Genomic DNA, 26,705 nt, shown 5'->3' on the forward strand with positions numbered 1-26,705 from the left:
TCTCCTTCTCCATCTCCTTCTCCTTCTCCTTCTCCTTCTCCATCTCCTTCTCCTTCTCCTTCTCCTTCTCCTTCTCCCTCCCTCTTCTCCCTCTCTCTGTTTCCTGATCTGCATCTCTTATCTTGTTTACCGGAACCCCTCCTTCCCACCTCTTGACCCATTACTTTTTTGGGCCAAAGCATTTGCATGTTGCCTTGGAGATCAGAAGTCATACAGTTTAGGGAGTGTGGCGCACAGCCGTCAGTGCCAGCAGTTTGGGGCATGTAGCTACTCCTAGTGATGGAGAGAGTAGCATCACTGCATGTGCCTCCATGCAATTTTTTTAAAAGAAATAATCCATGCATGTAGAAAACTTGCATGTCTGGAAGAAGGGTTCTTAGCCTAGCCTTCCCTCTGCCATTTAGTTTTCTGTGTGTACGGGAATTTTGTGTATGGAGCAACATTCCAGCACATACCGCACTTCCACCCGAAGTCTGAAGTTGTAGCGTTTGGAAGAAGACTTTAGGGTCTTATCTGCTGTTTTGTGAGAACTATACATCTTCTCAGGGAACACATCTCCTGGGTTTTGGTTCGAAAGGTGGGCACCACTTACTTGTTCTAGGAAGGAAATGGGCAAAGCACCAGCCATGTTATTTGAGAGAGATTGATAACAGAAACGGTCTAGTTGGATGAACCTGTGGTGCAACTGCCTGTAGGGTTTTTAGGAGTCAATGAGGCTTAAGGCTCAGTACACCCTACTTATGATCAGGCTTTGGCAGTAACCCAGAGTAGAGACACAGTAGGAAATGGTGTAAGAAGATAGGCACACCCTTGGCATTTTTGTGAGCTCGGTAGGTGGGAAATGGCTCTGCTTGTGAACTTAGCAGTACCTCCTTGCTTCCTATTATAGGCAGTTTGGCTCATGGCAGTATTAGGATGCTTAGGTGTTCTGTACAGTCCCGCTACCCAGAGATATCACTTTCAGATCTCCCTTCCTTCCTTCACTCGTTTCATCCCAGAACAGTGGGAGGTTTTGTATTAGAGGTGCAAAGTGGGGAATCCTCTGTAATTCCACAGTAAACCATGGGCATGAATATATGTCCTATGTAAATTCTCAGCCAGAGGGGAAGGGGCCCTGCTTTTCAGCTAAAGCAACATTGGGGAATGTGTGGGCTATCCAGGTGTTGTTGGACTACAGCTTCCATCATCCATATCCATCGGCCATGCTGGCTGGGCTTGATAGAAGTTGGAGTCCAACAGCATCCAGAAAGCCACAGGTTCCCCATTCCTGTTTTAAAAACAAGAATGTGTTCTGCAATATGCAGGATTGGGGATTTTGTGGTAGAAAGATGCTGTTTAGTTTTTGAATTAGAGAATACATTTTGGCTCGGAGCAAGGTTGCAAAACCTCCAGGCAGTAACTATATCATGTCCATGCTCCTGACAGCCCCCTAGCCAACAGTTGGCATTAAATACACAATTAGCAGGAGATGGGGGGAATAGGCAAAGCAAGAAACATATTGATCTTTGACTTGCTGCAGTGGCATGTGAGGAAGCCCTTGGTTTCAGTGTCATTTCTAAGCCAAGTGGAGTTTTGTTGGCTATCTTCCCCTCCCCTTCCTTTCCAAAGTAGCATGCCCCAGACATAGCATTAAGGGACAAAGCTTGTCAGGCACACACTCTTTGACTGTCATCTGGCTTATTTTAGCAAGCAAGTATGTCCTGTCATCATGCTGGCAAGACAATAATTGGATGAACCGAGGCCAGCAATAGCATTTTGGTAACTGAAGCTGGAGCCTCAAGTGCCGAAGCTAAAGAAGTATCCTCGTGGTAATAAGAGTGAGTCTCCTGTAGTCACCAGAGACACCCCCTCGGGGAGAGATTATCACATGTGTTGGGCAAAACTCCAGAGCTCTTTGAGCACATTGAAGCTGGCAGCCTCTTCACAGTGCACAGGTGACTGCTGCCAAGTTGGCCCTGGGAAAAGGACAGGGCTATTTCTGGATCATGGCCATACCGTGCTCTATAGTTTCCTAAAGGAGTACTTTTCCTTCTTCCCTTTTGGAGCCCACAGTTGACATTGAAGGGCCTTTTGCCTCCGCAGACAAGAGTCGTATGCAGGTCTCTATTAATACAGATCATACGAGGGGAGCATCATTTGACACCAGCTTCATGGTGGTTCTGGAAGTTCACTTGGTCTGATCTACTTAAGACAGTGTGTGGCAGATTTTGGGGGGGCCGGGTAGGTGCCGGTGGGAAGGCAAATTCTATTCTATGGATCATTAGAAAAGAAATGGTGATTGTTAAAAAAAATAGTTGTTATTTATTTAAATATTTATAAGCTGCACTTCCCTAAAAAATACAAGGTTTCATGCAGCATACAAAATTGTAACAAGTACAACAAAAACATCAGAAAAAATATCAGTAAAAACATCAAGAAATACTGGTTGGTAAAAGGAATTTCACATTGCAAGGGCCTGTGTGAATAACACTGTTTTTAGGATACATCTAAAAGAAGAGTGGACACAAATTATTTCAGCCAAACCTCTACTGGCAGGGAGTTCCACAGGTCAGCCCCTACCAATATCATAATGCCATTAGAAAACTCTAGGGCACTCACACTTGGTATACCATGGACAGTTCTGGTTGCCTCACCTCATAAAGGATAAAAGCTTCAGAAAAGGGAGAAACCAAAATGATTAAGGGTGTGGTGTGACTGCCCTTGCAAAGAAAAGTTGCAACATTTGGGGCTTTTCATTTTAGAACAGGGGTCCCCAAACTACGGCCCCCGGGCCGGATGCGGCCCAATCGGCCTCCCAATCCGGCCCGCGACGACCCCCGCCGCCCGCTGCCGCCACCCGCTCTTACGGCGCGCGGCGCGGCGACGATCAGAAAAATCGGCAAAAAATCGCCGAAAATCCTTTTTGCGCATGCGTATGGGCCTCTCCCGACCCAGAAGAGGTCATTTCCAATGCACTTCCGGGTCGGGGGAGGCCCATACGCATGCGCACAAGCGATTTTCGGCAATTTCCCCCCGCCCGTGTGCGTGTGCGCATGCGCACGGGCGCGCACTCCCCCGCCCTCCGGCCCGCTGCGCGCGCACTCCCCTGCCCTCCGGCCCGCTGCGCGGTCGGCGCGGCGGGCACCGGCCCACTGCGCGGAAAGTCTGGGGACCCCTGTTTTAGAAGGAAGGTAAGGAGACACAATAGAAGTGCATAAAATTACCCAGACCCTTTCTGGGTAAGAGGAGTGTCCAGAGTTGTGCCAAGCCCCCCCCCCGAAAAAAACAGCAACAGGTAGTGTTATAGCTCATTAACAGAGCCCATGCTATGCATGCAGAAGATTCTAGGTTCATTCCCTGGCATCTCCATGTATAATGTGGAAAAGCCTGTCTGAAACTCTGGGGAGCCACTGCCAGTCACTGTAGGTTATATTGAGTGAGATGGACCAAAGGCACGCTCTTACGTTTCTTTCCATACTTTCCAGCACCTGAGAGAATTTAATTTCTGATCAAGGTAATTGTAGCATTTTTGTGAGCAAGCAAAATGCCATGTCAATTGGGTGTGTGTAGGTGTGTGTCAACTGGCATGCATTAGCGAAGATATTTCCAAATGTTACCTTCAAAATATTCTCCCTTACAGTCTAGAAAGAACTTTTATTTTTTTAAGTGTTGAATACAAGAAGCTTGAAATAGACATGTTTAAAATTGCAATTGGCTTCCAGGAGCCTAGGTATCTTCAGAACTAGCAAAGTTTTCCAGTTCAATTCCAAACAAATGAAGACAGTACTCATTGATGGGCAACATAGGTCCAAATTTAGGTACACCCCAACAGCAGAGACATAGGCACCATGCTTATATCTAAAAGGTGCATTTGTTGGACATTCATCTCTAGGAGTCTTGTGTCACATCCCCACACCATATATTTGAAGCACTCTCATACCACTTTAACAGTAAGAGCTTCCCCCCAAAATCCTGAGACCTGTAGTTTGTTAAAGGTGCTAACCCTCTGAATTAACTCCAGATGTTGTTGAACTTCATTGGCTATGCTGGCTCAGGCTATTGGGAGTCCAACAACATCTGGAGTGCACCATATTGGCTACTTCTGCTATAGTCCATTTCATGTGCACATGAACACATGAGGTTGCTTTGTAGCCAGACCATGGCCCATCTACCCCAGTATTGCCTACTCTGGCTGGCAGAAGCTCCAAGATCTCATGCCATTTTTTTAGCTAGAGGTCCTGAGAACTGAACTATGTGCTTTATGACTGAGCTATAGTTCCTCCTAAGGTATCCAGTTAGGACTGATTTATCCAACCAGAATGATTTACCCATCTCTGCATTGCATTCCAGTGTAGCAGAAGTTGGACTCCCAACTCCCACAGATGCCAGTGAAGCTGATTAAAATATATCCAGTAAAAGAAAGAACTCCAAAGGATAGAAAAATCCACTGCATTACATGTCAATTTTTTTCATTCTCCCAAAACTCATAGGGTTGCACTGCCCCAGTGAAGAGGATCTTACTGCTCCTTCCATTCCATTGCACTTGCATCACATAATTATCCTTGGGCTCTCCTTTGGTTAGAATCAATTCCTCTGCAACCCTAAAAATCCCAGCACAGAAAATGTTCTTTCTTATTTAGAGCCCATTACCTTTCTAATGGGACCCAGGTAGCGCTGTGGGTTAAACCACTGAGCCTAGGGCTTGCTGATCAGAAGGTCGGCGGTTCGAATCCCTGTGACGGGGTGAGCTCCCATTGCTTGGTCCCAGCTCCTGCCAACTTAGCAGTTCGAAAGCACGTCAAAATGCAAGTAGATAAATAGGAACCGCTACAGCGGGAAGGTAAACGGCGTTTCCATGTGCTGCTCTGGTCTGCCAGAAGTGGCTTTGTCATGCTGGCCACATGACCTGGAAGCTATACGCCGGCTCCCTTGGCCAATAATGCGAGATGAGCGCGCAACCCCAGAGTCGGTCACGACTGGACCTAATGGTCAGGGGTCCCTTTACCTTTACCTTTCTAACAGGACGCGAGTGGCGCTGTGGGTTAAACCACTGAGCCTAGGGCTTGCCGATCAGAAGGTCGGTGGTTCGAATCCCCGCGACGGGGTGAGTTCCCATTGCTCGGTCCCAGCTCCTGCCAACCTAGCAGCTCAAAAGCACATCAAAGTGCAAGTAGATAAATAGGTACCGCTCCAGCGGGAAGGTAAACGGCGTTTCCATGTGCTGCTCTGGTTCGCCAGAAGCGGCTTTGTCATGCTGGCCACATGACCTGGAAGCTGTACGCCGGCTCCCTCGGCCAATAATGGGAGATGAGCACCGCAACCCCAGAGTCGGTCACGACTCGACCTAATGGTCAGGGGTCCCTTTACCTTTACCTTTTACCTTTCTAACCTGGCACCTGATCCATCACCAATTTCACTTTCAGGCAGAGAAAGATCTGCAGTGAGAAAGTGAGCATGTCCAAATAACCAATTGGATTCTAGGCTAGCACATGCATAAGCGTAGCAACCAAGACAACAGCTTGGCAACAGGAGCAGCTGAACCAGGATACCTTAAAAATACTAATGAGAAGGGACAGAGCCCTCAGTCTTGTTCTGGAGAAAGCAGGCAGGCAGCTAGCACTGGCTGGTTCAGCCACCCAGAGTTTTTGCCAGGTTTGAGCCAGCGCAGTATTTCTGCTACATGGAAGAGGAAGGAAGAAGGGTGTACTCTTTGGAAGGGGGGAGCCATGGTAGAACACAAGCATTTGCCTTGGAATGACCACAAACATCGACAAAAGGCATGTTTTCATAAAAGTGCCATATGCTAATTTATATAGATAGGTGCAAATTTGGAAATAATTCCTACAATTAAAAATGAAATATAATACTTCTTACCTTAGTGGTGATGACTGTGAGCCTTTGTTCCTGCTGTCTTGTTTCTAACTATTGGAAGGTGTCTACTCTGCTCCTTTCTTAGAGTTCTTCATCCCTAAGAGGACATCTCCAAATACTATCTCTTGTAAAGTAAGACATGTGGCCACCCTAGTTTGCCTTCCTCATCGTAGGAAGTAAATGTGATGTCTCTCGGTACCCAGACTAATGGTGGACATTCAAGAGCACTTAATGTGGATTATTTATTTAGATTAGAAAACGATAGCCCACCATTCAGCCCCCCCCCAAGCAAGGCTTTCAACACAGTAAAATATAAATGCAATCAATAAAACACAACAGCATTGAAATCACATAAGAAATAGAAGAAGCATGTAAAAACAGTTTGGAACTGAATTTAAAGGGAGTAAATGTATTAAAAGACCTGGAAAAGTATTTGTTTTTTTAAAAGGGTTTTTGTATAACACCGAAATGTTAAGAAAACATGTACCAGGTGAATTTCTCTGGGGATCTCATTCTATACCTGGGGCACCCCCAGTGAGAAGACTCACTCCAACATTTCCACATATTTCACCTTAAGTGTCTGGGCACCTGGAAGAAGGCCTATAAATAAGATCTGGACATGTAAGCAGGCTGATTTGGAAAAGTGACCCCATTTATTTGTTTATTTTGGCATTTATAAATTGCCCAATTAACCACGTTCTCTAGGTGATAACAGATTGAAATAACTATACAATCAAATTAGCAACTGAATAAGTCAATAGGAAAGCTGCAACAGCACAAAAATTAGTGTAAAGTCAGCATGAAACCACACAAAGCAGCATAAGATAAATAAAAACAACGCTTAAAGGGGAACAATATTTTGAAGGAGCAGAAAGTGCAAAATGCATTAGCACCCTTTTACTACTCGGAGCCGTGTTCAGAATCTTGGTGCTCAGAGAGTGATAAAAGGTTGGCTATTTTCTTTCAGAGAATGCTTGTGGGATGAAGAGGGTGTGTGTATTTTGATACATATTTATAACTGGAAGAAGTGGTGACGCTAAGAAGGCCATTCATGAGCTGATCTCCATTTTCTCTGGACAAGGTACATCTTGTATAGTGTGTGGCTTTTGAGGCAGCTACTGTAGGATTTATCACCATGCAGTCGGAAAGCCTACAAATTAGTGTCCCTCATCACAGCTGTGTCTCTGGGGACTTTCCTGGCCATTCTATTGGTAGATATATGTTCTCCACCTAAATGCACATCGGGTGATAATGTCAAGCAAATGCTCCTTATGGACGCCCAATGGATATGGCTGCCCACCCCCTCAATTTCAAGACAGATAAATTGGTGCAATCAAGTCGCTGTGAACCCACTGAGTATGTACCCACTTTTCCACTATTGAGGAAAAATTCTTGTCCATATGCAGTGACATTCCCAGTAGGTAGGGTTCAACTCTTGGATCGAGGGAGTTCTGAGCAACGTTCCATCACCAAACGAAAAGCAAACGTAGCACCAGAAAAATAGATGCACAAAATGTGCACATGCTAACTTATATCTATAGGTGCAAATTTTGGTATAGATACAAAATACTATAACTTCCAATGAATAGAAAATAGAATAAAAGCAAAGGTAAAGGACCCCTGACAGTTAAGTCCAGTCGCGAACGACTCTGGGGTTGCGGCGCTCATCTCACTTTACTGGCTGAGGGAGCCGGCGTATGTCCGCAGAAAGTTATTCCAGGTCATGTGGCCAGCATGACTAAGCCACTTCTGGCGAAACCAGAGCAGCGCACGGAAACGCTGTTTACCTTCCCGCTGGAGCAGTACCTATTTATCTACTTGCACTTTGACATGCTTTCGAACTGCTAGGTTGGCAGGAGCAGGGACTGAGCAATGGGAGCTCACCCCATCACAGGGATTCGAACCGCCGACCTTCTGATTGCGTCCCAGAAAATACAAGACACCTCACCAAAAGGGAACAGACAATGAGTGATCAGTAACTTGCTCAGACTGTTTTCCAGATGACCTTTTGACGGGCAACTTCAAGGTCCCTTCTGCTCTCCTTCCTTCTTACGATTCTTTACCTTTAAACGAGACTTGGATAAGACCGCACTGCAAATAAAGGACAAATGGCCTTATATTTGGAGGCTGCCTCATGTTTGGTGGTCTTTAGCAGTGGCAGTGCACTGCCATTTTAAATTTCCCATAGTGTTCCAGAGCAATTTTGTGCCGGGGTGTTGTGGGAAATGAGAAATAGTAGCTCACAGATTTAGGGCACTTGTTGGCAGTGGTAGGTCTTATCAGTGTGTTGAAGTTTTGGCAGCCATCAAAGGGCCCTGGGCCTCACAGTAGGGCTTTGGGAAAGACTTTTCAGCTATATTAGTCAACTACAGTACTTACAGGGTCTTTTCTTGTCTTAGGGATGATGGCTGTTACGATTTGAAGTCAATAAAATACAGCTTATCACCAAGTCTTGCTAATAGGAGCAATGTCGGTTGAGTCTAGATATTAGGGTACTTAAGGAATTAGATTTGTGTGAATTGTGCTGTGAACTGACTTGATCCACAGTTCCTGAACTATCGGTAATGATGTGCTGATCAGAATGTAGTTACCATATTCTTTAGATGTCGTACATCTCTGCGCAGTGATGCAGTTGCTGGCTCAAAAAACATTAAATAAATTTTGAAATGTGTATTTAGAGAGAAAATATGCTTAGAAGCGTGAATTTTATTAGGTTTCTAGAAATTACAAAGAAAATTTTATTGGGCTTCGGAAATATGATTTAATGGATTGAAGACAAGGAAATACCAAAAATTCAAGAGTATTTAATATTGAAATATGAACAGTAAATATAAAAATACAAAATAAGTAGCACCAAAAGAAGCACCTATATATTTGAACAACAACTAAAATCTAAAACATTTGGAAAAATGAGAATAACCTGAACAGTGGGAAAATAACATGAAAGATAAAAATGATAAAAGAAGACAGATGAAAGTAGAATTGGAGCCAACTCCTAGGAGTAAAAAGGAGAAAAGTTGGACAGATATGGATTTGGAATGTTTATAGTATCTATAGTTTGATTTGGAATGCTTAAACTGTGGTATGTATAGTTTGTATATGATGATAATGTATAGATGAAAAGTAGAAGTGTAAAACAGTATATATAATGAAAGCAATAAAAATATTTTTTAAAAAATAATTTTATTAGGTTTCTTTCCAAAAACAATTATTTAAATATGCATTTATATGTGGATTTTTGTGTAGATTTTTAAAATCACAAATCAGTGCTGAAATATAACAGATTTATGAATTAACACATATAAATGAGGTCAAATGAAACGGCCCTCTTCTGCCATATTGTTTTTGGGAGGATGGGAAGTGCTGGTAGGATAACATTGAATTAAAATACTTTGTTCATATGACATTTGCACACCTCCAACAAGGAGCAACATATTCAGAACTGATCAGTGCACAGTATGAAAGTGTGTTGCATATAGGCAAAACCAGATTATTTAAGAATGAGCCAGGAACTCTTGTCATGCATACCACTAGCAGCAATATGTTAAGGGTACAATGAGCAAATGCCTTAAAGCAGGCTTGTCAAACCTGCGGCCCTCCAGATGTTTTGGACTACAATTCCCATCTTCCCCAACCACTGGTCCTGCTAGCTAGGGATCATGGGAGTTGTAGGCCAAAACATCTGGAGGGCCGCAGGTTTGACATGCCTGCCTTAAAGGGACCCATCATTTCCCACATGAAAGCAGGATTGTTGTGCCTGATCCATGTAGAAGTTGCTTGTTTGGTTTCCATTTTTATTAGTGGCAATCCAATTGGTGTCTGCAGCTTAGGATATAAAACAAAATTAGTTCATTCATTTGTAGACTGAAAGGAATTGGAATCCAGATTTTTAATGTCCTCACCCAAACATGACAGTACTATTCCTTCTGTAGGGCAGGTAAATAATTCATATCTTACAGCATGGATGAGGAACCTATGACCCCCGAGATGATTTTGAGCTTCAGCTCCCATCAACCCCACCCAACATGGCCTATGATCAGGGATTATGGGAGTTGCAGTCAAGCAACATCTGGAGGTCCACAGGTTCCCCAGTGCTGTCTTAAGCGATGCCCCAGTTTAAAATGCATTCTTTGTTGCAGTAGTCAGTGATGTAGATAAATCTATGTGCATAAAGAAAGCTATGAGGTATAGCATCGGCATTATCCATTTTATTCTTAAAATGATCTCTCTTTTTTGTCCATTGGGTGATTATTCTCTTTCTGTGTCAGAATTCTGTGGAGACAGATGAGCTTTTACACTGCGTTGAAGGTCAACAGGATTCAAGGGCGCTCTGCTGAGATCAGCTTGTTCGTTCAGTTCTTTAGGGATAATCATTTTCAGTACATTAGCGATGTGCAGGAGGGAATAATCACTTATTATCAGGGACCCATATCACACATGGATTACCCTGAACTGGGACTGCTTCATTTTTAGATGGGCACACAGTATATTTTATGTGTATACCTAAAGATGTAAAGTTTGCTGTTGCGTAATGTGTGGAACATCACATAGAGCTGAAACAGTTTTGGCAAATGTGTGTATGAGGACAGCATTTGCTGCTGATAATCGTGCCTAACTATCTCCCCCTACTTCCCGCTACAACTATGCTTTCAGATACGTATCTAGCTGTAACCCCACACCGCACCTTAGCTTATCTGTGAAGCTAGCACTACGGTATTGCCTTATCACATTCAAGAGGACTACAAATAGGCTGGAGGTTTTCTTCAGATTTACCTTAGACTCTGCCATGGGCTCAGAGCTTCATCCAGATAGAACAGGATTTCTGCAAACTTCTAAGAAACTCTCCAAATGTCTTTGGGCTATAAACACTGTGGGTTTATTTGGTGGTTTCACATTAGTGGACGGTGCTTACTCTTGGTTGCAAGTCAGGGTATCTAATATTCACCACTACCACCCCAGAAAAACCCACCTGCACCTCCCAAATAGTTGTTCCTGAGGGTTCAGGGAACCCTCCAGAGCAGTATGGGATATGGTTCATTTGCTGGGGCCTATGTGCCCCAGCAAGGCCACCTGGGTTGACACCTTGCCTGCCCCCTTTATGCAGGTGCCCTTCCCCTCTCCCCAGTCTTATGAGCAAGGGAGGAGGCTGGTGACTGTCGCACCACTGCTGCTGGAGAGCCCACGTGGCAGTAGGCACCCGGGTGCTGGGAGGGACACTCAGGGCGACATGCCCAGGGCCCTGCCAAACTCTGGAGCCAAGTCGAAGTGATGGATCCTTAAAATGCTTGTCTGTTTTGGCCTCTGGGAGGAGAATGTATCTCTCAAAGAGATACTGATGAACAAGTAGAGAGGGGGCATATTTGGGGAGCTTAGATGTGAGCCAAGCCTTAGAAGCGGCTGCTTCTGGTGTTGCTTAAATGGTTGCTTGTGAACTTGTTAATGGCGGTGATAATTGGTTGATTGCCTTCCTTAGCAGGGCCAAGAGTGTTGTTGTACACAACGTCTGCTTGGATCTATGCAGGAAAGTACCGTACTAGGATGGCCACTTTCATATTAGAAAGTGGAAAGTGGAAAGTGGAACTGCATTGCCAAAAAAGGACACTGATTGGCATACCATTTTCCTACGCTACTTAATATGTATAGATGTAAACTGGGAAGCAATTACAGTGGTACCTCTACTTACGAATTTAATGCGTTCCAAACGCACATTTGTAAGTAGAAAAAAAATTGTAAGTCGAATCCCATAGGAATGCATTTGGAGAAAAAATTCGTAAGTAGAAAAAATCCTATCTAAAAATTCGTAAGTAGAAAAAATCCTATCTAAACCGCATCCAAGATGGCGGACGGAGCTCCATTCGTAAGTAGAAACATTTGTAAGTAGAGGTACCACTGTACTACAGTTTAAGTAGAAATATAGTAAATCTTCACCTAAGACTGTGACCAGGTAGTTTATGTGCCAGCTCAATCTGCTGTTCAGGTGGTAACGGTTGATGGGCAACTTCAGGGCTCTTCTTGCTGTCTTAGGATTCTTACCTCTAAACCAGACTTGGATCAGACACCCCTTCAAGTTGAGGGCTGTCCCATGTAAAGTAGGGCACATGGCTATAACATCTAAGAAATGGAAATGTGTGATTAGAGAGAGGATAGATTTCGGTAAGCCCTTCAGTGAATGTTTGGACTTCTTGTTGTTCCTGAGCATTCACATTTATGAAATCAAACTTGCACATGACCAAGTCTTCTACTTGCTCTAGAATGGCCAATGACTACATCATGGTCTTTTAGAATTCATCATGCTTCACAAACTCCTGAGATCTTCTCAAGCCATGTAATGGGGAAAGGGGATTATCACAGAGGTGTTCCAAGTACTGCTTTGTTTCTTTTAAGGGACGTACTGAACATTTAATGTTCCAGGTAGCATTATTGGGCTGGGCTTTTGCAGCGTTCTCTCCTTCCTGCCATGCGGTAATAAGTCACAAAAAGTACAATAATCCATAGTTGGACATACTTCTGCCGCCTCTGCCAGATGAAAATAAAAAGCAGTGACTGCTACGTTGGTCATTACGTTTGAATATAGGAATATTTATAATTGCCCATGGACCACCGTTGAGTTGACAGAGGATATAAGCAGCCGACTCAGTCAAACTAATTTGAAACCTTTGATAAATTCTGTTTGAGCGTAAGTGGATTTGGTGCCAAGCCCGCTCCAGATTTGAGGAGGCCTTTGATGGAAGTGCCCTTGTGGTGGAAATTAGACCTAATTTCACATAATGCGGAAGAATTATGCTACATTGGGGACACTGTATGAAATTATAAAGGCTTGAGTTCCTGGTGCACCTAGTTACAAGGACCCAGGGCAAACCTTTGCAATGGCAGGCCCTGTTGGGTGGAGGTCTCCTGGCAGCGGTCCCAAGGTGCTGAGTGCTGACGTCAGACCTGAATAGGTGGCCTGCAGCTCCAGAACAGGGTTGTGGAAGGTGATGGGAGTTTGAGGGCAGAGATGACAAACTTCCTGTGACCCTCCCTAGAAGTTCCGTTCCTTTGCCTTCCTTTAGTTCAGCAACGACACCTCTGGTGCCCCTTCTTCACCTGCTTTGTAACTTGTCCCCTGGCTGTCAGATTTCCTATCTGTCTTGAGTCCTTGCGAGGTGAGGGGCAATTCATCATTCAGCAGTCCTATTCTCACTTTCCCAGAGTTTGTATCTGTAACTTGGGGGTTTCTCTTCTTTTTGCAATTAGAACCTGAACAGAGAGGGAGTCAGATTCCTTTATTTTCCATTTTCCCTTTCCTCCCTTTCCTTGTCCTTCTTCTCCTCTTCCGTTTTCCCTTTCCTTACTTCTCCCCCCATTATTCCCACCCCACCCCACCAGCCTGTGTGGTTCTTACCACTCACCGTGAACTAACACGCCCCCTGGTGTTTGCATGCAGTCATTGCATCCAGCAGATCCTGGAGGCTGTTCTCCATTGCCACCAAATGGGGGTCGTCCACAGAGACCTCAAGGTGAGTTTTCTTTCCCCACTGCTCTGTCCGTCTGTCCGTCTTTGTATCTTTGCATGTTTTTTTTTTAAAAAGAAGCGGATCAGTTCTGAGTTGTTCAGACCAAATTTCCTAAAAATCCTGTTGCAGGATCCTCTAGTAATCAGACCAATGGAAAGCAGTGATGTACTGCTTGGCGATGGATTAGGACACCCCTGTGACAGCCCAATCAGAAATCAGCTTAATGATACCTGCATATGTACTGTAGCTTTTGCTGTGATTCCTCCCCGGGCATGGCTGACCATTGGGGAACAGTATTTTGTACACCTGGTGATGCCTGTCATCTTAACAAAGAAAAAACTGCCCTTTTTTTTAAACCCCCTCTAGACGTGGTCATAAGGTTTGAGTCAGACACACTGTTTATTCAGCTTTCTGCTCTGTTGTAATAGTGCTGTTGGTGCTTACCACAGTTTTGCAGAGCTAAACTTTTCTACGGTATTGGCACTGCAGAGATGGTTGCTTGGTTGGAGGCAGCATTTAGGCAGAGTTTATTGCCACACAGTGGTAAATTCACAAACTGCACCCATAATTCTAGTTACAGGTAGGTAGCCGTGTTGGTCTGAGTCGAAGCAAAATAAAAAAATTCCTTCAGTAGCACAGAAGAAGTGTGCATGCACACGAAAGCTCATACCAAAATATAAACTTAGTTGGTCTTTAAGGTGCTACTGAAGGAATTTTTTTATTTTGCACCCATAATGCAGAGGCAAAAGACAAGCGGAGCACTTTTGAGCGGGGCTCGTTCGGAAAGTTCTCATTTCAGGGGTTAGGAGAGGAGTTTACGTGTCTTTGACTGCAATGGCCCAAGGACGTAGCATGCATGAGAGTGCTTGTTGGCCCTTGTCCGTTCACACAGCCAACTGATTTCTTTTGCTCACTATAGAACAGCTCCGTGGGGTGGGGTGGGGAAAACAACCTGCAGCTCCCTCCCTCCAAGAAGCACAGGAAGGAACCCAAAAGGAATCGTCCTTAACAAAGGACTTCACTTGCTTTAAAATAGTCTATTAATGCACCTGGGGCTGTACATTTCTATTCCAGTGGCACCCCTGCCTGAGCAAGTGCTACCAACCATTCCTAATTCTTTTACTCCCAAATCTTTTGTAATCCCAGTTATAGTCCACTCATTGGGCAGTGCCTGAAGGTTTTGAGGTTGCCCTCATAATATTGGCATGTATGTAGTCCCTTGCAAAGAAAGCCTGTTTGTGTTTACCTACTGCATGGCGAAGTGTTTCTCCCACCCCTTACTATTGTTTAGCTAATCTGAGCTGATTTCTGGGCAGCTGTCAGGTGGCAGTCCAGGGCGACATGGTAGGGTCTAGGACAGCCGAATTGCAATGCTTTTCAATAAATGATTCATTCGGTTCCCCAACTGCTCCCTGCCTTTTTTCCGCTTTCCTTTTAGCCACTCATCCTCCCACCCTCAACCATTTCCAAACTTTTTCTCCTCCCATGGTGGGTGTCTGGGGCAAGGGCTCCAACATGAGCAGTAGATGAAACAAGATATAACATCTCTCCAGATGTTTGCATGCATTATGTCTGGTTTAAATGTGTGCAAATTATTTGTTCACTGTGACTTAACCGTATTGGATTCTCATTCTCTGTTTGTTCGCTCCCTGTCTGGTCTCTTTGCAACACTCTGGGCCTGGAGCCATGGAGTGTTATAAAGAGATCCTGTTTCGACGAGTGTAATGGACAGTTGAGGTTCAGCAATACCTGTGTTTGTTAGAGTGGCAATGAGATAACGGGGAACATTTACGATAACAACTCTGTGTCTGTGTGTGCAATATGTACTCGAGCGCTACTTGCTGAAAAGTAGTGTGGTGTTTCTGTTGGCACTTAGAAAGATCCTGGGCTTCCCCTCTCACTCCAATTCCACTGCATTTGCTGATACTTTTCATATTGGGCCTTGGGACAGAAATTTGACAAGTTATGTGTTAATAGTTTAAGTTTCTGCTTAACACAAACAATGCCTGATTCCTTTATGCATCATTTTGGGGCTCACCAATTCACAAAGTTCTTATTTGGCTCATTTGCACATTGCCCTTTCCTTGAGATGGCTTTCTTTTCAAAATTGCCCAACAATGTTTTGCCTGAAACTACCTAACATCTGACAGAGGAAAGTTGGTTTTTTTATGTGTCCATTAAAAAAAATGTACCCAGAACTTTGGACAATGTTACTTAAGCATGAAGGCCCATTGCTAAGTGCTCTGCTGCTGAAAAGATGTTCTTGGGACTAGTGTATGACATTACATTAGTAGCAGCAACGTGGAAGGTCTTCTGATTCTTGGTTACTATAAATATTTTCTCTAACCAGTTTTGAAATGAAGTCCATCAGATTTTAAACCAGAATTTCATGCATGGGCTAGTCCTGTGGTTATTGGTGGGCCTCTTGCCCTGTTCTTGCACATGGGATTGTACAATTTGCAACTGAGCACCTGTTATTCCAAGGAACAGGGCTCTTTCCTATAATATTTGGCTGAAATGGAGTACTGGCGATAAACACACATCTATGGTAATCTGTAAGGCAGGGATGGGGAATCTGTGGCCCTCTATATGTTGTCAGACTCCAGCTACCATCAGCCCCAACCAGCATGGCCAACAGTCAGGGATGATGGGAGTTGGAGTCCAGCAGGACATTGAAATGACACAGATTCCTTGTCACTGCTGTAGGAGAAATGGTTAATAAATACTAACAACATGATTAGATTTCCTCTTGTACTAGCCCTTTGCTACAAAGGGTACATTCTCTTTGATTTAGTGTAACTACTGGTGTAGGTTCATCTGATGCTTTGCAATTAAATAAAGCCTTGGATCCAGATTTAATTATTCTTTTTTGCTACTCGTTTTAGGCGAAGGCAGACTACAGATGTGTATACTTAAATGTTATTGCATCATGCTGATATACGAGGAAGCACAGTCTCACTGACTCATTGTGTTCATACAACTGATACACAGTTTACAGATAGAATAAGGCAGTCTTTCTCCATAAACCTTTGTGAATGAGATGCCATTTAACTAGACTGCAGGTTACACCAAGTGTTAATGGGCTGAAGAAACAATGGGTGCTCATCCTTTGGAAATGTAAAACCTGGAGTTCAAAAGCAATTTGTTAAAACTGTGTGGAGAATCAGGGCAGAAACTGTTTACATATATGACTCAATGAGACTATATACTAGTCATCATTAAACTGCCATTTAGGTGTGTAATCCCTATGTATCAAATAAGAAGAACTGGATGGCTGTTTAGCTGATAATTTCCTCTGCTGCTAGCATGTGCTGTAAGAAAGCTTGTGACCCAAATCATACATACCGTATATTCCGGCGTATAAGACGACTGGGTGTATAAGACGACTCCCAACTTTTCCAGTTAAAATATAGAGTTTGGGATATACTCGACGTATAAGAGATACGACCCGGCGTATAAGACGACCCCCGACTTTTGAGAATATTTTCCTGGGTTAAAAAGTAGTCTTATACGCAGGAATATACTGTACATTTATTCAGAGGTGAATTCTTTTGTTTATAATGGAGCTGCCACATTATATGTGTTTAGAGTTGTAGGTGAATGTATTTAAATTGTGCTGGTTGAATGCCTTGATTTATTTCCTAGCCTTTTGCAGAGAGCTAGATTAATAGCTAAGCGAATGAATAAAGACCAAAAAAATACTTGAGCACATCAGAATTTTGGCCAAGGAAGATTTTGTGGGCTTAATTGACATTTGATTGCTTTCAAACTTGAGTAGTCAACAGTACAAGTGGCTGTATGAGTTTCAGTGAGCATTGCTCACAATGTTGACTGTACATTGCTTCACAAAGTTGCACTGAGGACCCTGAACCAGGCCTGATAGGGAAGAAGACAGCCTTCCAGGGATATTGGACCAGGACCATTTAGTATCATGATCTCTACCTTGTACTGTGTGAGCCAGTCTTTACAAATGGAACTGTTTGGTATCATGGTGAGGGTGCTAATTTCTGGTATGTAGAGCCATGCTTTATTGCTGTGATAAATAGTATAAATAGATAATAATATTAAAAATAGCAACTAAGATGGTCCTTCTGGAATGCATTCTTTGTTACTGGAGAATAAATGGTGGAATTGCTTTCCTACATCTATCGATCCATCTAATTTGGTATTTCTTGTAAATCGGGCCAAGAAACTAGTGGCAGTATTAGAAACTGAGATATGAAAGCTAAGCGCTAAATGGCACCTTAAACCTAGGTTATGTATAGGCATAACAACGGAATGTCTAGGTACACTTTATATAACACGAATACAAAGCTGAAAATGAATGAACTGCAGCTAAAATGTTCATTTTTCACATGGTCTAGCCCACCCCCCAAATATTCTTAAGAGGGCCTCTTCTCCAGTCTTCGGAGAGTAGCTGGAAGTGAGGAGGCAGAAAAACCTCCTCCTTTCCTTCCACTCTGCAGTTTTAATCTGAAATCTTAGGTGCAGTACTGCACCCAGAGCTCAGAAACTGCTCGCGCTAATGGAATTCCATGTTGGAAAATGTGCCTAGAACAATAGGAGTTTTGACCACTGAATAGTGGTATAGCATCAGGGAGCCTTATGACTGACTCTTGCAGTTGGATTTATAGTATGCATTGGGACCTTCATATTAAGTGAAGCTTGGCTATGGCATTGGAGGCCCTTGGGTGGGAAGGTGGTTTAATGCAGCCACTGCAGCTTGAATATGTCCCCACTGATGAGTAGTATAGCTGAAACCCTTAGAATGAGAAGTGATACTGATCAGATACAGTGACACTGGGATGGAGAATATATCCCTTTGGTGGAAATAAGTCCCTTACCCCAGCTCAGTAGTGGAGCTTTCATCAGCAGAATGCCTTCCAGGTATTTTGGACTACAACCCCCATCAGCCTCTGCCAACAAGACTGGTTAGATGGGGCTGTTTGGCGTTGTAGTCTGAAATGTCTGGAAGGTATCAGATTGGTAAAGGCAAAGGTTGTAGAAGTATCATTGAATAATCTGCTGTGTCTCAGTGATAAGATGACTGGAACAGGGTCCTTAGTGATAGACTATCTTGAGAAGATAGGATCTGGAAGTTATCAACAACTATTGCCAGGGTAAGACTTGTCTTTGAATAAAGGTGTTGTCTTCACACACAGACAAAGAAAACTGGAGTAAAATAGAAGCCTCAGTGTGTCACCTTTTACCTCTAGATTCCAGTTTTATGAGAGACTTCCATTTGGGATTTCCTAGCTATAATTATTCTTTCCAGGTTGCCCAGTCAAAAAAGATGGATGTTGTGTCAGATAGATTATTTGCTGGGCAGCGTGAGCATGTTAACAGGGAAGTAAGCCCCACTGTATTCAGTGGGACTTGCTCCTTAGGAATTCATACTGCTTCCCATTTGAAAATTGCCATGATGGGTTGATGCTTTTGGAGGATCTAGGCTACTTTTACTCTCCCAAGGTTTCTTCGCTATAGTGTTCTTCATAAAGCAATTAAGGAGAAATGTGCACAATGTGCAGGGCATGGCCTTTGCACAAAGATGCATGTTCACATATTGGCAGCCATGGCTTTTCTCTAATTCATTGCCAGAGCTAGCGCACACTCCCCACTTGTATTGTTTGTAACATTGCCAAAGATTCCTAGGGAATATTTTAACTAGCAACTTCTTTTTGTCTCTGCTGGTTCCCAGCAGATCTGTCTGGAAGTCTCTAGATCACAATCTTGGGAGATACCAGAGGAAATGTGACGCAAAGCATAACTTAATGAATATCAGCAGATGGAGCCAAAAGGTCCACACAAAGGATGGAATGGAGGGGAGCCCTGTCTTGTGCATGCTTGGTGGATAGAATGTTGTCTGTTGCATTGTCGTCAGTTTACAAGCTGGAAACTAGAAAACCACAAGAGCACAATTTATATGCTCTGTTTTTCCTTTTTGACATGGCAGCCTGGGATATGTTTCCTTAGCTTCATTGGACCTGATTTTTTAAAACTAATAATAACAACAATAGGTATATCTGCACTTCTACAGTCAAAATCGGAGCAACTAGATAGAATTGGAAGAATGGAAGAGCACTTATTGCAACTCCCTGCTGCAGGGCAGTTCAGCCCTTTATAGACAAAGCTACAGATCCCCAGTCACAATATGATGCAAGCAGAAAGTAGAGGCATGGCAGTCAGGGGGCCCTTAGAGCTAAATGGCTGCAGATGACTCAGGCAGGTGAAGCTACAAGCTATAGGGAAAAGCATCCTCGGGATCCCTAGCTAGTCTCACCTGATAGGAGATTTCTTAACAATCCCAAATATGGTGAGCAAAACGTACCTACTGAGTCTTCCCCAGAGATTTTCTTTCTGGAGCCAAAACCTCTATCCCAAATCATCAGGTCACTTGTTTTTGGCAGTGCCTGGTGTCTAGAGTCCTCTTCGCCTTTTTAGTATCTGCTGTTTTCTTTTTAAAGGGAATTGATTAGGACTTTGGGTGGGTCTCAAAAGTGTGTCACGACACGTTAGTGTGAACGCTCCCCGTGCTCCTCCTGGGGCTAGAAAGGGAGCGAGCAGCCCGTCGGTTTGCTAGTAAAACTGAATTACTACGTCACAAATTATGTATGACTAAAAACTGTGCCACCAGCGTGAAAAGTTTGGAAAGCTCTGCTTTAGGAGGTGTCAGGTACTGGCCAGTTTTACACCATGAGGGATGAAAGCCACTGCTATACTGTGAAACAAGATTGTGCATTCTTCTAATCAAGAGTGCTATGTTCGCATCTAGGACTCTATCTACAGGACATTTCATCAGTCCAAGATTTAACCACAGAGATCAATTTGCCTTTCCTGACTCAAACTCATTAAAAACTAAACTAAACTGTTTTTCTGTACTCAGCTGGATTGGCCTTGAGGTCAATCCTGGTGTGTAATAAAAGGGACTAAACTGTTTTTACGTTCCCCTTTGCAATAGCCTTGGGCACCTGAATCTATTGGGTATTTCCCCCACAATTCCTGGTAAGTGCCATTGACAATAAACATTGTGCTCTGGTTTAGAATGACCTCTTGAGAGGAGTCCATCGTACAGTACAGGGGGAAATGCTATCCCACTGACAATGCAGTCCTTTGCATGTCAGCTCAGTGGAGTTTATTCCCAGCTGCATGTACAGGGTCACAGCCTAAGAGGCACAACAGCGCATTATATAATATATAATAAAACCAACCTCGGAACCAGCAGAACTGGCCAGTCATGATGTAAACATTTCCAGCTCTCCAAAAAGCAGTTCACACAAGGCTGCCCTGCCGGAAAATATTCTCTTGTGCCCTGCCGGAAAATATTCTCCTGCTTATCCTGGCTATGGGACAGGGGTGTCTCTATATAATAGCTTGTCTCTTTTTTCAATATTTCACTTTTTTGGGGGGGAGGTGGATTGATTGCAAATTTCTAATCGGCTTCTGCAAACTGTTTGTTGTTGTTGTTTTCTTTCTGTTTCTTTCTCCTCTCCTTCCTCCTTTTTTACTTTTAACCAAACCAAAACCATTACATTACTCAATTAAAAATGGCACCTGTGTCAAATTGGGTCACCATGACAGCCGGAGAACCTGCTTCTGGCCAGCAAATGCAAAGGAGCGGCAGTGAAGTTGGCAGACTTCGGCTTGGCGATTGAGGTGCAAGGAGACCAGCAGGCCTGGTTTGGTGAGTGCTGGATGGAGTCTCTCCCCTTCCCCTTTCTCAGTTTGCTTTGCTGACTCAGGAGCTGTGCAAACTCACATGTTGGCAATTTTTGCTTTCTCCCCTAGGCTTTGCAGGCACTCCTGGCTATCTCTCTCCTGAAGTTCTACGCAAAGAAGCTTATGGCAAACCTGTGGATATCTGGGCATGTGGTAAGGCTCTGCTCTTCCACAGGGTAGTACAAGCATGGCATTGCAATGGGGATTTCCAATATAACCTATTAACCTAGTACCATCCAGCTACAGTTCAGCTTGCACAATCCAGAAAAAGCCTGCCACAAGCAAAGAATTGATACGTAAGCTACAGAAGATGGGTCTTTAGAGAAAGTAACCCTGGGTGTAGATTTTCAGATCTGGGACCACCTTTAGCCAAAACATTTGCGTATTCTTTGTTCTTATCTATGGGTACTTTGGTTTATATTCTGCCTCATTTTTAGAACTGTCATGGTGGCTCACAGCATAATAAAACACCACAGTACTAAAAACAACAAAACTACTAAAAACTGCATTAGAAAGATAGTCACTTTAATTTTTACATTTACATATATATATATTGCTGCTGGTGTGAACTAGTTGCAGCTCCAATGGTCTAGAAAAGGTCTTCAGCCTTTTCAGACGTGGGACACACTTTTGACCCAAACATGCATATGAGACCTCATTTCTTGATTTCTCCCTTTATAGTATTTTTGTTGTGGCCCACTTTAAATCTGACTGTGACCCAGTAGTCGGTTTCTCTGACCCAACAGATGGAAGACCAATGCACTAGATGACTTGGTCATCTCAGTTGCTTTACCTCGAATTTGGGGTTGCTGAGTTTCTCCACACACTCTTTCTCCCCCTCTCTCCATTACTTTTTAAATTAATTTTGTAGTAACAGCTATCCGTGCAAGTGAGAGAGGTAGCTTAACACTTTGATCAACCTAGTAAGCAGGTGGGGTAGACCATTTCTGATGTGACAATCCTGTAGTAAATGTGAATAGCCCTCCTTTTTTTAAAAAAGTGGTGCCCTCAGAGCCCAAAAACATTGACTTTCCTTCAGAGAGGTCTTGGTGGGTCCTTGACTCCTAGCATAGGATGGTTGGGACCGTTCTCACCATTGAACCCTCCTATTTGTATTAGATCGGATTTTATAGGTATTATTTTGTAGATATTAGTTGACTGCCAGTCTTGCTTTCAGAAGGATACATTTACAAGACTATCTCAAACTGCACTTGGTATTTACATAGATTGTGACCGCCCTGATAGCATCATGAGCACAAATCATGAATGCACACTATAAATGACATCTGAAGGGACTCATGCTGTAGCGCTGGCAAGGTCTTACACTAGGTAGCAACCAAAAGATTCTCATGTACTTCATCTGTACGCCCTTGAAAGTACTATGCAACTGAACCTAGGAAGCTGCCTTATACCAAGTCAGGCTATGTGGCCATGTAGCTCAAGGATGGATAAACTGTATTCCTCCAGATGTTGCTGGATTCCTTCAGCCCCAGCTGGCATGTCCAATGGCTAGGGTTAATGAGAATTGTAGTCCCAACACACTGGAGGGGCATGGGCTCCTCATCCCTGATTTAGCTCAATCCTTTTATTTTTGGACTGGTAGCAGCTCTGTAGGGTTTCAGACAGGAGCCTTTCCCTAGTCTGGAGAAGCTAGGGATTGTACCTGGGACCTACTGCAACCAATGCATCTACTCTATCCCTGGATGTCAGTCACTGAAGAACCTCGGAGACCATTGCTAGCCCATACCAAACTGGGGGCTACACCCTTTCCTTCCACTACACAGGCTTCTCTGTAAGTTGGGCATCAGGATGAGAAGATTCAGGATTGTATAACTTTGTTTTCAAACAGAGGAAATGTGTGTATTTCCACTTTTGCTTCCTCCTACTCCATTGTGCCCAAATGGTAAGAGTATGTGTCGGGGAGGTTGCTGGCAACGACACTCCAAACCATCTTGTCTTTAAGACTTTTATTGTGAATATTATTTACAGTGCAAGAGCTTCATGAAAACATGTCTACTCAGTATCATCAGATTCTCCCAATGGCGCTTTACGGCTCCTCCCCCAGCAGAGTAGTTTGGGGACCCCAAATCTCCGCCCCCTGCGTTTGCGAGCCGCTGATCGCCTCAGTTCCGGGGTGAATTTGAAAGGACGCCCCTCTGCTGGCCCCTCCTCCCTTGCTGGTATCACAGGCTGTAGGCAGTGCTCCTGGATGCTGCCTGAGCCCTGCCCCTCTCCGCTCATTTCCTCCTTCCTGTCTCCTGCCCCTCCGCTGTTGTCAGAGCCTTTCGAAGAACTGGATTTGATGAGGGGTGGCTGTTCCCTGTAAGCCTACCCTCTTACAGTATGCAATGCAGGGTTTAGGTCTACTTGATTCTAAAGTTGCTGCTCTCCCCTATTTTTCCCTAGGTGTTATTTTATACATCTTATTGGTTGGGTACCCGCCTTTCTGGGATGAGGATCAGCACAAGCTGTACCAACAGATTAAGGCCGGAGCCTACGATGTGAGTAATGGTTCCTTCCTTTCTGTTTTTCATTACATTGTTGACATGATGCTCCTCATGGCACAATCCTCTTCCTAGGCATTAATCTGATGGGAACCAAAGGAGCAGAGCAACATGCTAGGAGTCACATGCACTCTAGTTTTAAGGCTGTTTCCTCTTAACAGAAGCTAGGAACACTTGCATTTCTTTCTGATGCCTCTGAGCCAATATGCTTTCAAATTGTGTATTGTGTAAAAAGTACACTTCATGCCTGCTGCTCTAAGGGCCTCCTACGGGTCAGATAAACCAGATTATGGGACCAATCTGATAGGGCGGAATCTGGGCAACTGGACCCCTCCCTGATGCATTTGGCTGCTTTAGGGGTTTGAAAATAAATGCTAGCCTGTTGGATGGTAGCGTTCTCCTCCTTTGATACTGATGTGTCCTCGACCATAACCTTCGTGTAATGCCTTCTAATCCTCAGTTTCCTTCTCCTGAGTGGGACACAGTCACTCCCGAAGCAAAAAACCTCATAAACCAGATGTTAACCATCAATCCAGCAAAGAGAATCACAGCTCACGAAGCTCTGAAACATCCATGGGTCTGTGTAAGTGTCACTGATGCTCCTGTCTTGTTGATAACCAACAATTCACCTGCTCCTTCAGGGCTGAATAGTTAAGAGGCTCTGAAGTCACCTTATTTAATTTCCTTAGAGATCGCAGTATGCTTTCTAAGGCTGCGTGGGGTAGCAAAAAAAATGATAAGGATTGTAAGTAATGTGGGGTGCTTTGACAGATGCCCAGCATTGTCTATAGCAGGGATGGGTAACCTGTGGCCCTCTGAATGTTATTGGACTCCCAACTTCCATCAACCACAACCAGCATGGCTGGCCAATGGTCAGGGACAATGGAGATGGAATGCAACAGCCTTTGAAGGGTAGCAGCTTCTTTCTGATCTGTAAGACGCTTCCATGGGTGGACCTGTTCTGGGCAAAGGTTCTGCATCAACCTCATCTGTAAAACCGCACATCAGGTTTGATATCCGACTGCCAACTTTTGAATATACTTTCGCAAGTTGGCCAAAAGAGCTACATATGGCAGCTTCAGGATCCAGATCCTCGATAGATATAATAGCCTGGTTTTTTTTGACAGGACTGCCGTTGTCCAGCAGATCCAGCCTGCATCACAGTTATGTTCTGTGGTAATGCACAGGCCTTAATTTCATACAGAATCACACATACAAGAGCAATGTAGGTGTGTCTGAGCGGTTCTGCGGGAATTAAACTCCAGTGCATATCTCAATATTCTCTTCCCTACCGTTTTTGCTACTTTTTTCCCCTTTCCTTCCTAGATTTATGTCCTGACTTTGCACACATTGACCTCAATTTTACTTTTTTTTTCACAGCAACGTTCAACAGTGGCCTCCATGATGCACAGACAGGAAACCGTAGAGTGTCTGAAAAAGTTCAATGCCAGAAGGAAGCTCAAGGTAAGAGCAGGAGTGTATTACAGACTTTGGATAAACATGAGAACGGAAACTTTTCAGGGGTGTCCATTGCTGAATTCCTTTCGTAAGACCTTTTAGGAGGAGGGTCACAGCTCAGTGGTAGAGCATTGGCTTTGCATGCAGAAGGTCCCAGGTTCAGTTCTTGGCATCTTTAGGGCTGGGAAAGTCTCCTTGCTTGAAAACCTGGAGAAGTGCTGCCAGTCAGTGTGGACAATACTGAGCTGGGTGAATCATTGGCCTAACTCGGTATGAGGCAACTTCCTATAAAACAAGAAATAAACTACCAACTCACCCAAACTGAGGTCAAAACTACAGTCTGAAATAATATTTCTGTTTAGAAGGTAGGTGCCTCATGCTTTCTGTGCTAAGCTCTACGATATCTGACTAGTCCAGCATCTTGTTCCCAAAGTGGCCAACCTTTGTTGTTTCCCAGTGACGTTTACTCAAGGGCATACTGCCTCTCTGACCTGGAAACTGCATATAGCCATCTTAACTAGTAGCCACTGGTAGGTTTATGCTGCATCATTTTGTCTCATCCCCTTTCAAAGCCTTCCAAGTTGGCGGCTATCTCTACAAGTTATGGTGGCGAATTAATCACATGATAGGGAAAGCAGTGGTCATGTTCTCAGATATGGGAAAAATAAAAAATGTGATGGAATATACATCTGTGTGAGTTTTTAGCCTCATAGTGGTTCTTAGAGACCAGAAAGTCCTCCAGCCTTTTACACAGTCTTTTACTCTAAGGCAGGATTATTCCTAGCCGGACCCATCTAATAGATTGAACAACTCAGACCTATCTGTGGTAACAATAATAAAAAGGGGGGGGATCTATTCACCCTTCTTACACTTCCCCCCCAAAAGCCTTTTCATCTGTTATACGTTTTTTTTTTAAGCGCTTAAAAAATCATTTTTTAAAATTCTTTCTGACTTCCCCCCAACATCTCTTTTTAATTTTGTCTTTTAGGGTGCAATTCTTACCACTATGTTGGCAACGAGAAACTTTTCAGGTGAGAGATTTGCTTTGCTTAACGAAGAGAAAAGAAACGTATTCACACTTCAGCAGTTTCCATTTCCCTTTAAATTTGTTTATTTATTTAACTCACGCGCCTTCTAACTGAGGCAGTCTTCAAATGGGTCCTCACAAGTACAACAACTGTCAAAGCTGCTCCACTAATATAGATTGTGTTCATTAACCTTGGCCTTGGTGTGTGACATTCGCTCTCCTCTTTCTCGTATCCTGGTGCTCTCTGGCACGGCGGTATTCTGGTGCGGAAAGTTATATGCCGGGACCAGGAATGGAACACAAAACTATTTTCATTGACTGGATGTCAAGTCCATCTCTGCACATGAAGCCAATATGAGAAAAAGCAAGTGTGCCCTGGAATGCCCTCCTGATACATGCTTTCTTCCAAGACCTCTGACTAGCTTCCTTTCAACCTCTGTACTTGTCCCCCCACTGCCGTTCCCCTCCTCCGCAAAAGCCTTAACAACGCAATCAGTCGAAGCCGTTTGATTTAGTGCTGCATATTCCGGATCCCTGGATGATTCCAGATGACCTATTTATTCATCCTCATCTGTTTGCAGGGAGATTAGACCATGCAGGCTATTTGAAGAGAATTCATTCTGATTTGTTTGTGAAGAGGTTAGATGATGCAAG

The 26,705-nt window shown here is 43.8% G+C and overlaps 1 protein-coding gene across 30 annotated transcripts in view; it reads left to right on the forward strand.

The window, feature by feature from the left end:
- The window catches only part of CAMK2B (calcium/calmodulin dependent protein kinase II beta), a 206,198-nt gene that overhangs the window by 111,219 nt on the left and 68,274 nt on the right, over window positions 1-26,705 (forward strand). For 23 of the 30 annotated variants that reach the window (XM_088657937.1, XM_088657939.1, XM_088657951.1 and 20 more), the window contains 7 exons: window positions 13,277-13,349; window positions 20,925-21,027; window positions 21,132-21,215; window positions 23,469-23,563; window positions 24,027-24,149; window positions 24,947-25,030; window positions 26,013-26,055. In XM_088657937.1, the coding sequence (XP_088514063.1) occupies window positions 13,323-13,349; window positions 20,925-21,027; window positions 21,132-21,215; window positions 23,469-23,563; window positions 24,027-24,149; window positions 24,947-25,030; window positions 26,013-26,055 (559 nt within the window). In that variant the 5' untranslated portion in view covers window positions 13,277-13,322. The remainder of the gene's footprint in view (window positions 1-13,276; window positions 13,350-20,924; window positions 21,028-21,131; window positions 21,216-23,468; window positions 23,564-24,026; window positions 24,150-24,946; window positions 25,031-26,012; window positions 26,056-26,705) is intronic. The other 7 variants (XM_035139077.3, XM_060283084.2, XM_088657944.1 and 4 more) reach the window with 1 other exon arrangement.

This window comes from Zootoca vivipara, chromosome 14 (assembly GCF_965207765.1).
Source record: "Zootoca vivipara chromosome 14, rZooViv2.hap1.1, whole genome shotgun sequence".
In the NCBI taxonomy this organism is placed as follows: Eukaryota; Metazoa; Chordata; class Lepidosauria; order Squamata; family Lacertidae; genus Zootoca; species Zootoca vivipara.